Here is a 12101-nt window from a genome sequence, read left to right as displayed (position 1 = left end):
GTGCTAAACTTCTTTTCAGGATATGGCTTGCTCAAGAGGCTGACAAAAGATAATAGTAGTTCCTTTCCCATGCAAACTGACAAGTGTTCTAAAGAAAGAGTTGTTTTATAAGTCATGTATGCTGTTCCTGAAAATGACCCTGAACTGAAACAAAATCAATATTATTAACTCTGCAGTAAATGTTCAAATGATCATGCAAGAGAGAAAATGAGCTGAAAAAGCTATATCATAGAATTGCTTGAGCTGGAAGGGACCTCTAAAGGTCATCTAGCCCAATGCCTCTGCAATGAAAAAGGACACCTATGCTAGATCAGGTGCTCAGAGCCCCCCGTCCAGCCTGACCTTGAATGTCTCTGGAGACGGGGCATCCACCATCTCTCTGGGCAACCTGCGCCAGTGCCTCACCACTCTAATCATAAAAAACTTCTTCCTTATATCCAATCTAAATTTCCCCTCTTATAATTTGAACCCCTTCCCACTTGTTTTGTCACAACAGACCCTGCTAAAGGGTTCTCTCCTTCTTTCTTACAGCCCACTGTAGATACTGAAAAGACAATTCTCAGGTCTACTTAGCACCTTCTCTCTTCCACACCAAACAGCCCCAGCTCTCTCAGCCTGTCCTCAAATGTATATGTTAATGTAAAAAACAAAACAAAAACAGAACAAAATGAAAAAACACCCACAACAAACCAAACCCAAAAAATAAAGAAATGAAACACACACATAAAAGCAAACTAAACAGGCCAAACCAAGCAAAAACAGGTAAAGAAAGACAAGCTTCCAGACAAGGTATACAAGAATTAAAAATTCTTTGCTACTCTAGAAACTTATACTGTTGTCAATGCCCCTGCTATCTTCTATGGCACAATATACTTATGGCTGCTGCTGATATACCAGGAGCCTGGAAATTATTATGGGGTCCTGGGAAGAGTGATACTGATGGTCTGGAGTGCATGGGGGCATGTGGGATGGAGGGTGTGGTCCATAGATCCAGGACAAAATTGCCTTTCATTTCAGGGAAAGTCCCAGTGACCTAGGTGGTCCCTTCAAGCAAGATTCCTAGGCAAGAAATTGTAAGGACAAATTGCTCTTGCTATTATTGTATCTGCTCATTGGAAAGATATAAATGTTTCCAACAGATTTCAGTATTGCCAGATTTATTGAAAGTTTTAGGAATGCTAGATACATTAATATAAGAAAAACGGAAAGCTGTTATATTTTGCTTAGCTTGATGCTTAATTGGAGAAAGATCCCTTCTGTTTTTCTACATTAAATGCAAATACAAGAAGCGCTGAACTTCCAATTACCCATTGAAATTAAATCTTGCATAATTTGCATAGTAAATAGCTAAAAAGTATTGCATCACACATACTTTCTTCACGAAACTATTTTTAAAGCAAATGGATAACAGATTCAATAAAAAAGTCGATGAAAACCAGAACTGATCTTAATCTATAATAGTTACTCACCCTATCCATTTTCTTTGTTTTCAGACTACAGCCTAGATCAGTAGATATATGTTTAAATAGGAACCATTCTGTTTTGATATTAAGGTCAGGTTTCTGAAATACACCAAATGCTAAGCTGCTAGTACATAAATGCTTTCTCTGCAAATAAACCATAAATCTATTATCTTTACAGCAGCCGCAATCTGGAAAACGTGCTCTCTTTTAATTTAGTTGCTTCATGAATATCATATTAACGAGAAGCAACCTGAATGAGAAATATGTTATCAAGTGAAAAGCCTTTTAACTGCATGATCAAGACAAGTTTTGGGGGATTTTTTTGGTCATTTTCCCCTTTCCTGTTATCAAATAATAGTAAGATTCTTACAAGATTAGATGGTCTGTTCTTAAAGCACCTACTTGGCCAAATTCTCAACAATCAGAAATCTCCCTTAAACATGAGTAGAAAATTAGTTTCCCACCTTCAGTCAAAATTCTGATCTTGTTCTGATTAAAAATAAAAGGTCAATGTTTGCTATAGAATATGAATGAATATGTATTTATATACACACACAAACTCCAAGCAAAAGTGCTTTTCAACGTATCAGCACTTTTCATCTAAAAGTCAAAATGAAAATTTTAAATGAAGAATTTTGTCACCATTAAAACAATAAATTTAAAATTACTTTTTTTTTTTTTATATATATACTTCCCACTTGTAGTAGTTGACAGGAGCATGTAAAATCTGATAATTTTCTAAATTCAACCTGTTCCATTGACTTTTTTTTACTTAGTTTATGGAATAATTGATAATATTAAAGAGAAGTCAGATATTTTACTCTTCTAGGCTTTTCTATTCTTCTAAGAGGATTTATAATACTGAGAGGTTTAAAAATATTGCATGCATTCTCCCCATCATTTTATCCTCATCTTTGATGACACTGTGATCTTTTCAATCTGTTCCCTATGATGTTGCACTAAATAAGGCTTTGTGTTTGTGTCTATTTGTTCGTTACTTAACACATTATGTTATGTATTGAGGGAAGTGCCTAAAAATACTCAGGGAATCTATGTTGTGTACAATGAATGAATAGGAAACTTGACAGTAGCAGCGTCCTCAGCTATAGGATACTAACACTATAGTCCAGGCGCAGTTACCAAGGTGAACTGGACTTCATACTTTGCAATAAAATGGCCTCTACACAGAGCATTCAGTAGACTTAAATTTGGCCTCTTGCTGTTCATGAAGCCAGGCTTAGCATAGTTGAGCTTGTTTTGAAATCTGTCCACAACTGAAACTGAAGAATGCCTCTCCTACCTTCCAAAATCTATCCTAATGAAAAAATCTGACCTACAGTACAGCCACATGAACTACTGAACCACTGCAGATGAGAAGGAAGCAATCCCTGAGGAGGGCAAGGAGGGCAACAGGAGGGTAAAAAAGGGAAAGAGCCTATTCTGAAAACAGTTAAGCCACAAAAGGATTGCTAACAGAAGGCCTTGAGTTTATATCTCAGGGTTACTGAAGCTACATTGCAAATACATACCAGCAGGCTTCAAAAGGAGAATCATATATGCCCACAATGTGAAAGCAGAAACATGCAGCTGGGGAACATCATAGAGCAACTATACTAGTAAAGAGTCCTGCCAACCTCCAAATTAACTTGAGTCCCTGCTCTCAGTTTTCTACGGATGCCAAAATAACATTTTCCAATGAGTTTCTGGTTAAATCGCTGACTCACTGAAAGAAGAGCCAGCATAGTAATGAACTCCCCCTCTTAAACTCTTCACCTTTCAGAAGATACTGAATTTATGATAGATGATACTCGATTTTTACAATCAGCCGAGAAACAACTCTTGTGAAGAGGAAAGTAATAATTCAGCCCAGATGCACTATTGCTCATTCAATGTTTTCAGAATTCATATTATAATCAAGGGGGAAAAAATAAAAGGGTAATTCTTGAATACAAGAAAAAATTACAGTTCTAAGTGCTCATTAACAGCTAAATAACTACTGCATCCTATTCTCTTTTTGGAGTCTAGCTGCTTAGATGAAACTTCCAAAAGAATCCGCCTTAGTAACTACAGCCATTAAGGAAAGCTGCTTACTGCTTGGTGTTCCATCTCTGTAATATAAGCAGCCCTTTCAAATGGTTTAGTTATATCTATAAAGAAATGCATCATATCTCCTAGAATTCACGGTGAAAAAAAAAGCATTTGAAATGTTACCAAAGACAAAACTTAGTTTTAATTGGAAGTTTTATGTATTCAGTTTGTGGAACTCTTCCTATTCAAATCAAGGATTTCTTACTAAATACGGAAAACACAGATGACATTATGTCTGCTTAATATCCAAAAGTGTCTTTATAAGAACATCTTTAAAAAAATATATTATCTGAATTATCTGCTTATAATGCAACATAGGTAGTATTAGTATTAAAAGATAAGCGCTAAAACTAGTTAGAATAAGACCTCATTTTAAAAGCCTTATTTCACAACATGAAAACTCTAACAAGCAGCATTTTGAATGTCTTCCCTTGTCTGTACTTACAGAAAGTATAAGTTAAAATCACATGCATACAGCCATGCATATCAGTGACAAATGAGGGACAGAGGCCTCAAGCTAAGAGAGAACTTGAATTCATGCTTGAATTTTATCTAGCTGCTGAGTTCAAGGTGAACTCTCACAAACTTAAAGCTACTCACACAGAATGATTCAAGTTATCTAGGAGAGACCTTGAAAGGTCAAACCATCCAGCCATTTGCTCTAAGGCAGGAACAGCTGCCTTTCTGGACAGAATGACATTTCAAACATATGTTTATCTAGCCTGTTTCAGTGATGACGACTACTCAGAGATAATCTACTTCCATAGCCGTATCATACAGAAATCCACCCTGTTGCAATTTAAGTCATTATTTCTTGTTAAGGACAACTTATTCCCGTGACTGCAGAAGCCTCCTATGTAGTTGAAGATTGTTACCATGTCATTTGTTAGTTTCATCCCCTCTAATATTTCTTTCCGTTTTTCTCCATATGACACTGTCCAACTGGTCTAGCTATTTCTTGAAGCACAGGGCTTGAACTGAAGATTATAAGATCCTGTCGGGACCTTATGACTGCAGAGCAAATAAGACAGCATCACTGTATGTCTAGTATGTCTATATTTATCCTTATGTTTCTCTTGATGCATTCAACCATAATGTTTGCTACTTCTAAAACTGAGCAGTCAACTCAAGTGCTAAGCCTGACCCTGAATCTGGTCTAAGAACCTGCTGCGCATGCTTGTTTTAGAAGAGAAAAAAATTGGGCCAAATCCAGCTTGAAAAAACACGCCTACACACTGATGTTTGGTGAAGGGAGATGAACATGTTACATAAGCTCTTTCAAATCCAGAATTTATGAGGACAATTAGCACAACTGATTGACCAATACTGACAGCAAGGAAAGCTAATTGAGGCTCTGTTTATTTGTTGGATGTGGAAGAGAAGAGCAAGGAAGTAGAAGCGTTCCATGATGACATACAGCATCCAGCACTCACAAACATTACCTCACAGCAATGCTTTAAAGTCGTTTTTCAGAAGCCACAAACGAAAACAAAACCCACGTGCACTTAGCGTGGCTTGTCTGCATACTTTTCCATGGAAAGTAATCTCCAAGGCTCGTCAAGTTCCTGCTGTGATTACGCAATTCTTTGGTTTAGTAAACACAACATCTGCCAATTGCACCACATTAACACTCCCAGCTCAGCCCTCATCAAACCTAATAGTTGGATATAATTTCACACTGCTGGCAAGCATACAACATTTTCTCGTACTAGATGAGAAATGCTTCTGTCAAATGACCTTTTGTTCACTTCCCTGTGCACAGGGCCCCAGCACACGCTTACCTTAACTACTGCCTTCTCAAATTGCATTGGTATTCACTTTCCTTAGGAAGTATGAACCACACTGGAAACTTGTGCTCATAGCAGTTACACCAATACATGGACCGTGGCCTCGACTGGTTTTGAAACCGGGGCAGCTATAGAGTTTTCTTGTTGCCAGTGCCTTTCGAGTTACCAACAGCATCACTGCTCGATACTCCAGAGAACTCAACAAAACAACAGTGACTTTTGTGAAAAACAGAGTCAAATGATGAAACTTCTTTCAAAAAGGAAAGAAAAAAATTTTTCAATTCCTTAATGGAGAAAACCAGGATTCAGACTGTTTTGGGTACGACATCCATCACTGGCTTAATTCAAAACGAAGCAGCATCTCATATAGTCCCGCAGGAAACAGCTCCAGTCCAAACCTCCATCTCCTGAGGTCAGTGCAGGTGCAGGGAACAGCAGCCGTGCTCCACTGGGCCAAAACACTTTAATGAATGTGCTAACTCACACATCATGAATAACTAACTCACGCTAAATCTAGCCTGTGACTATTTTTCTCAGTGGGTCTCTCTCATTACCTGACATTATGAATTCCCTCATCTGATTCCTTCATAGCCTCAGGAGTCTCTTGTCCTAGAGGAAACAGCTTTAGTGAACTGCAAAGGTTTTCAGAGGAATGTGGTATTCAGCACAGCAGACATTGCTTCAGCGTTTTGCTTTAAACAGCCTTTATGTGCTGCTAATAAATTGCTGCCCACAGTGAAAAGACTTTTCAAATATAAAGATCATTTTGTCATTTGCTACGTGTCTATAGCGTAGGAAGGCGGTTTCCCCGTTATTTATAATCAACTCCTACTTAAGGGTCAGAACAAGAGCCAGATTCGGAGTCAAATGTTTGCTGGATTTTAAGTGCCTTTCTGAGTATGAAAACTGCAAGGAGGAATATTTACAACCAAACAGAAACACTGTTTTCCTCAGAGGATTTTCAAACCATCAGGAAACTGCAACTACTTCTCTCACTTTAAATTTCTGGAAATGAGTTTCTATGAGAGTGACTTACTAAATCAAGGCTATGATAAGATTGGCTTATCTGCCATTTGTTAGCAATACTTCAAACCATACTTTCAGCAGAAATGATGATTACAAAAATTGGAAAAAATAAAAATAAAAGGAAGAACCAGATTGAAAGTTAAGAGATTACTTCTTCAGAGGGAATTCTTGGTAGAACACTTGAGATATGCCAATAGGATTTACTCATAAATGTCACTGGGATACCTCAGTGATTGTTTTTATTTACAGATCTTGTACAGAAGAAAAAAACAAAACAAAAAACAACAACATCAAAAAAGTAATTTTGAGTACAAAGAGAAAAAAAGTCTGGTACATGTGATGTCAAGTCGTAATTTGCTTGATACTTGTAAGATAAAAGCTGCAGGTGATGGCGATATTCTAAACAGCGGAAACTCAAGCTGTACAAACCTGTGACTATTTCACTAGATAAATACTAAATAAGCACTAATAGTAGTTTATCCCATAAAAGTAATTCTACCCCTCTTTGAATGGCGATGCTTGGAAACAGCAGCAGTCCAGTGAGTATAAATTATACCCAAAATATGCTTTGACAGAAGAGAAATTGCAATAACAGCCTCCTGATTCTGACTGTGTTAGTTAAAGAACACAACATTTTCACGGCTTCCCGTTGCAACGTTTCAGCAAGCAGCCAGCCCTCACTCAAACACCCGGGAGCCCTCATTGTTGGGCAAGCTTTCAAAAGAGCACACTGCTTCAGCTCACTGAATTCATGTCACACGCAGCTCGGTTATGTCAAACACGCACTGAACACAAACGTTTAAGAACTTTCACTCTTGATGCGGAGCGTTTTCCCGAAGGCAGAGGAAGCTGCGCCCACGCTCCGGGAGCCGCAGCGGCCGCGGTGCCCTCTGGCGGGGACAGCCCCGCTCCTCGCTCCCCGCAGCCCCTGCTGGATCACATCACCCAGGGGCAACAGGCGGGTGCCGGCCTGCCTGGGAAATGGCTTCGCTTCAATGGATCCCAGCTGATTGTGCCCAGGGAGGAAATTTTAGGAACTTGGGGGGAAAAAAAAACCACAAACAGTATATATGTATTTATTGGTGGTTGTTTTATTCCTCCCCCTCCCCCCCCCCTCCGGTTTCTGTTGAAATCGTGTCGCAGCCCTCTGGTGCCATCCTCAGAAATCCTCTCCTGGTTCTAGCTCTTAAGGGCATACTTAACATTTGCATTTCTTGACATTGTTAATCTCATTCATTTTCAATATGGTGTTTTGCCACTGAACATATCAGAACTGGCTTCCCATTAAGTATCTGCAGCTACTTCAAAGATTTGGTTTCTACTTTAATTCTTCAAAGGTTTCATCTGAGCTACTCCAAAGAGATACACTGGATGCTAAATAGAGTGAAACTTTGAAACAACTCTTTTTTATTTTGGCTCACAGAACCTGAAGTTGAGTCCCTCTGGCTTTATTTAATAATTGTCTACTTACTGATTAGACACAGTCTATATACTAAGATATATACTGTAGAAAAGCAATATATATTAAAAACTTTTAAAAACTGTAATGATGAAAACATGTTAAATGTGACTCTGATTACGTTAATGACATCTGAGTGTTGCTGTCATAATGCAAACTTTTTTATTCAAGGTGGAAGGGAAAAGACTTCATAGTTATAGACACCCATCTGTCAAAACTGGCATGAGATTGTCCACCTTAGCAGTGGAAGGCAACAATCTCTTCATATATTTTCTTCAGAATGCATTACATGTCAAGGTAGCATTGCTTATTGTTAACTCCTTGCTACTTCCTGCTGTGCTCAGTAACACACCAAGCACTAACCAATGACTTAGGGATAAGCAAGCTGCTGGTGCGGCTTCTGCTGAACACCTCCTAGCACAGACCTTGCTAAATATTACAACTCAATAGCCTCAGTAAGTAACAAGCAGCTATTCTTTGTCTACTGATAAATTGTATTTCATTTAGTCAGCAACAACACTTTCTTTTAAAGATATGATGGCAATAAGTGAATAAACTTTGTGAACTTAGTCCTCTGTCACACAACAGGGTCATTTTCTTTCCGTACTCCCACAGCCACGCTTGTTTCACCCAATAACATTATCAAACACCAACAACTGCTATCCAAACCCCCGTGAACAGCCACACGCATCCTGCAGCACTACATGGACAGTCTCCTGCTTTTTCTCTTCAGCCCCACACGCCATATGAGCCCCCAGCAACCTGCTGAGCTACCTGGCCCTTTAGCCATTCCCAACCCAGCAATAGGCCCCTGTCTGGGAAAAGTCCCCTCTGCCTGGCACACGTCTCAGCCAGCACTGCAGAGAGCTCCCACGGCTCTCCTGTTTGGGGCACTTACTCTGTGACTACAGAACTCCACACGTCCATACCAGACCTTACAGGAAAGGAGGAAGGGGCAGCTCTAGTATACCACGGACATATTTTAGCTGGTATAAAACTCACCGGTACTTCAACCATAAAAGCAGATCTTTTACAAGTACATATACATAGATACAAGGTAGAAGGTGCTGCAGCAAGATCCCCTGGCATGCAAAACCGAGCTTTTCCTCACTCACTACTCAAATACCTATCTGCAGACGCACTGAGCTTCCCTCGGTAGCTCTCCACTCCGCAGCACAGGAATGCGGGACCCTGAGGCTTTGGCTGTCAGCAGGGAGCCCCGGTGAAACGCACTGCAGGTGCTGTGTGCCACGCACTAACAGGTGCCTCCGGGAGGACCCTGATACCACCGCAACCAAACTTAGGCAGCAGGACAAACCTCTCGTTCTGAACAAACAGCTCCCACAGCCCTCGGAGGCTGCTTCAAGATCCCTCTCTCAGCGCTTGGTTTTCAGGGAAAGCTGCAAGTAGCAGAGAAGCGGAATGCCCGCTGGCTGTACCAGCGGGTGATGAGGGAAACTTTGCCTCCCCTCCCACGGTTCGCTTCTGGGGCTGCGGCGGGGCCCCGCCGCTGTAGGGAGGGGGGGAACCGGGCACCCCGCCCGCCTCCCCCGCTGCCTCGGGTTCCCCAGAGCCTCTCTCGACTCCCGGCAGAGCCCTTCCTTCTCCTTCGGGAGCCGAGAAAGAACCTATAGAGATCGCGCGGAGAGACTGGGGAGAACAGCACCGGCTCCCACTTATGGTGGAAGGAGGAAAGTCCCGAGTTCTCATTCAAATAAATAAATAAAGCGAGGGGGAGCTCTTCCCGGAGAAGCCGGAGAAGGAGGGGTGCAGACCCCGTGCCACCGTCAACCCGGGGGGCAGTGGGAGCTGACCCCCAATCCGCACTCTCTCCCTCGGGCCCCGCAGTGCTGCTGGGAGTGGCGGTGCGGAATCCCCCGGCCCCGGGCCCGTTGGTGCTGCCCCGCCCGGCAGGTACCAGCTTCACTTACCGCGGCTCTGGCTCGGCGTCTCTCCGCCGGCGAGCTGGCAGCGCTCGCTCAGGAACTGGAAAAGTAATAGAAATCCAGCGGCTAGTTTGCTTCTCTGCAGCCTCGCCATAGCACGGAGCTGCCGAGACAACTCTCCGGGGTGCGGGGTGCGCGCCGTTCCTCGTCGGAGGGTGGAAGTCCGGCAGGCGGCAGGGAGCAGCCCTAGCAGGCACCGAGTCGCCCTCCCCTCGCAGGAGCTCTCATTGAGGGGCGGCGGGGGCTGGAGCGGGGCTGGGGAGCGGCGGATGGGGAAGGCTCCGTCTCCCCAACTTGCGCGGCCGCTCTCAGTTCAGCGGCATCCCCGCTGGGGAAAACAAGCCCAGTCTCGCCTGCGAAGTGCCAAACTCTTCCTCCTTGCAGCCTGCTGATTGATTTTAGGAGAGCCGCGGAGATCCTCCCTTCCTGGCTTGCCCCCACCCAACTCCCTTCCCCCGCAGGGTGAGGCTTGGGTGCCTTAGTGACTGTGCCTCTCCTCGGCACACCGCGAACGACAAAACCCCTCCGAGTGAGACGAGCTTCCCCGCTCGGAGCAGGCGGGTCGGCCCCAAGCCCCGGGGTGGGAGGGCAGCACCCGGAGGGCGGGCGGATGCGCCGCGGGAGAGGATGCGAGCAGCGGGGCGGCAGACGGGGACGCACAAGTTCTCGTTTCGGGCGGTTTTCCGAGGCTGTCAGCGCGAGGCCGAGTGCAGCGGAGGGAGGCGGGCGCTTCCCCGGCACCCGGTGCAGCCCCCGCTGCCGCCTCCCGGAGCTCGGCGGAGCGCAAGCGCTTCGCTCCTCTCCGCGGCTGCCGCTCGGCCCAGGAGGCGCCGTCCCGGAGCCACGGGGGGAGGCCGTGGAGCGGCACGCACAGCCCCGCGGCACGAACCCGCCGCTCTGCGGGACGAGGAGATCCGGGCCCAGCCTCGCCCGGAGATTCAGAAGTTGCTTTGTAAGGATGGGTCCGTTCCGCGGAGCGACAAACCTCCGAGACCCCTTTTCTGCCTCCCCCTACTCCATATTTTTACTTGGCTTCCGGAGAAACCAGCTTCCTTTCATCCCCCTTCCCTCCCCACCCCCCGCAAACCCCTCCTCTGTTTTTCTTCCTTTCCCCTCCGCAAGTCAGAGGTGCGTAGGTGTGCTCATCGCTACGAAAGTGCAAGGACTGAGGGGTCCGTCCAACAACAAAGGATCTACACGCTTAATTTAACGCTCTGTGATTTATCCCATCCCTTGTGTTAATCTGCGAACAGCGGCACGGAGGCAGAAGCGAGCAGAGGGCGCGTCCATCACTCAGACACAGCCGAACGAGAGAGGCAGCGGCTTTGTAACCGCTCCGCGAAGTACGAAGCCGGGAATGCACCTCTCAACCCTTGCTACGAAATAATTAAATTAATTAGAGTGACAATTAAATTAATCAAATAAATAGGGCTACAGAATGTTTGACATTGCGGATAACTAATACTTAATCACCAGGAAAAGGAACGACCAGTGACGAGAACGTGTTCTCCCTCAATTTACTGCTGTTTGTGAGATTAAGAATTCATCAGCCCCACTGTAATTGCCTTGCTCTTTAATGTTTGATGCACTCACGTGTCCATGAAAGCAGAACCCTTGTGTTTTTGAGAATAATATTTGAAGTATAAGCAGAAATATTTGACGTGCAAACAAAAATATTAGAATTCACGAGGGCTGCTCCAAAAGTAATGCCTCCTATTTTGTGATGTTGGCCCACAGTATCAGAGGCAGATGTTGGTGGCATGGTAGTAGATGCTGAATCTTCCCCCCAGTATTCCATTACACATTGTTGCCATGTGACAAGATGGCAGCAGAGGGGCAGTTTGACAGAGTGGTGTCATGTCAGAAGTACAGAAGAAGCGAAGGTGTGGAACTGAATTCCTCCCCGTGGAAAATATGGCACCCATTGTCACACAAACTTGCTGAATGCTTATGGAGGCCAAACAGTGGATGTGAGCACTGAGGTGATGGGTGTTTCAGCAGTGGTGATGGCAACAGTGAGTCACCTCCACTGGTGCAGATTTTGACAAGCACAGAATGCAGATTCTCGCTCATGGCTGGTGAAAATGCATAACTAATGGTGGTGACTATGTTAAAAAATAGTATTTTATAGCTGATAATTTGCTCTATCAAATAGTGTTATTGTGCTCTTTGTATCTGTCGTATTTTCCATGGAAATAAATAGGAGGCATCACTTTTGGAGCAACCTCTGTATATTACTATACAATATACATAGCAACCTATTGTATATCGGAAGGCTGATACCAGTAAAGTTTTTTGATATTCAGTGGTACTGTCAAAGTTCCCTCAGGTT

General features: G+C 43.8%; 1 protein-coding gene across 1 annotated transcript in view; it reads right to left on the bottom strand.

Annotated features, from left to right (window-relative positions):
* Nucleotides 1–9886, bottom strand: part of PLXDC2 (plexin domain containing 2) — a 238889-nt gene extending 229003 nt beyond the window's left edge. The window contains exon 1 of the mRNA XM_031614427.2: nt 9755–9886. Coding sequence (XP_031470287.2) covers nt 9755–9863 — 109 coding nt within the window. The 5' untranslated portion in view covers nt 9864–9886. The remainder of the gene's footprint in view (nt 1–9754) is intronic.
* Between the last annotated feature and the right edge of the window lie 2215 nt (nt 9887–12101).

The sequence above is a fragment of the Phasianus colchicus genome, chromosome 6 (assembly GCF_987193195.1).
Source record: "Phasianus colchicus chromosome 6, bPhaCol1.hap1.1, whole genome shotgun sequence".
Lineage (NCBI taxonomy): Eukaryota > Metazoa > Chordata > Aves > Galliformes > Phasianidae > Phasianus > Phasianus colchicus.
This window is presented reverse-complemented; position numbering and strand designations above follow the sequence as displayed.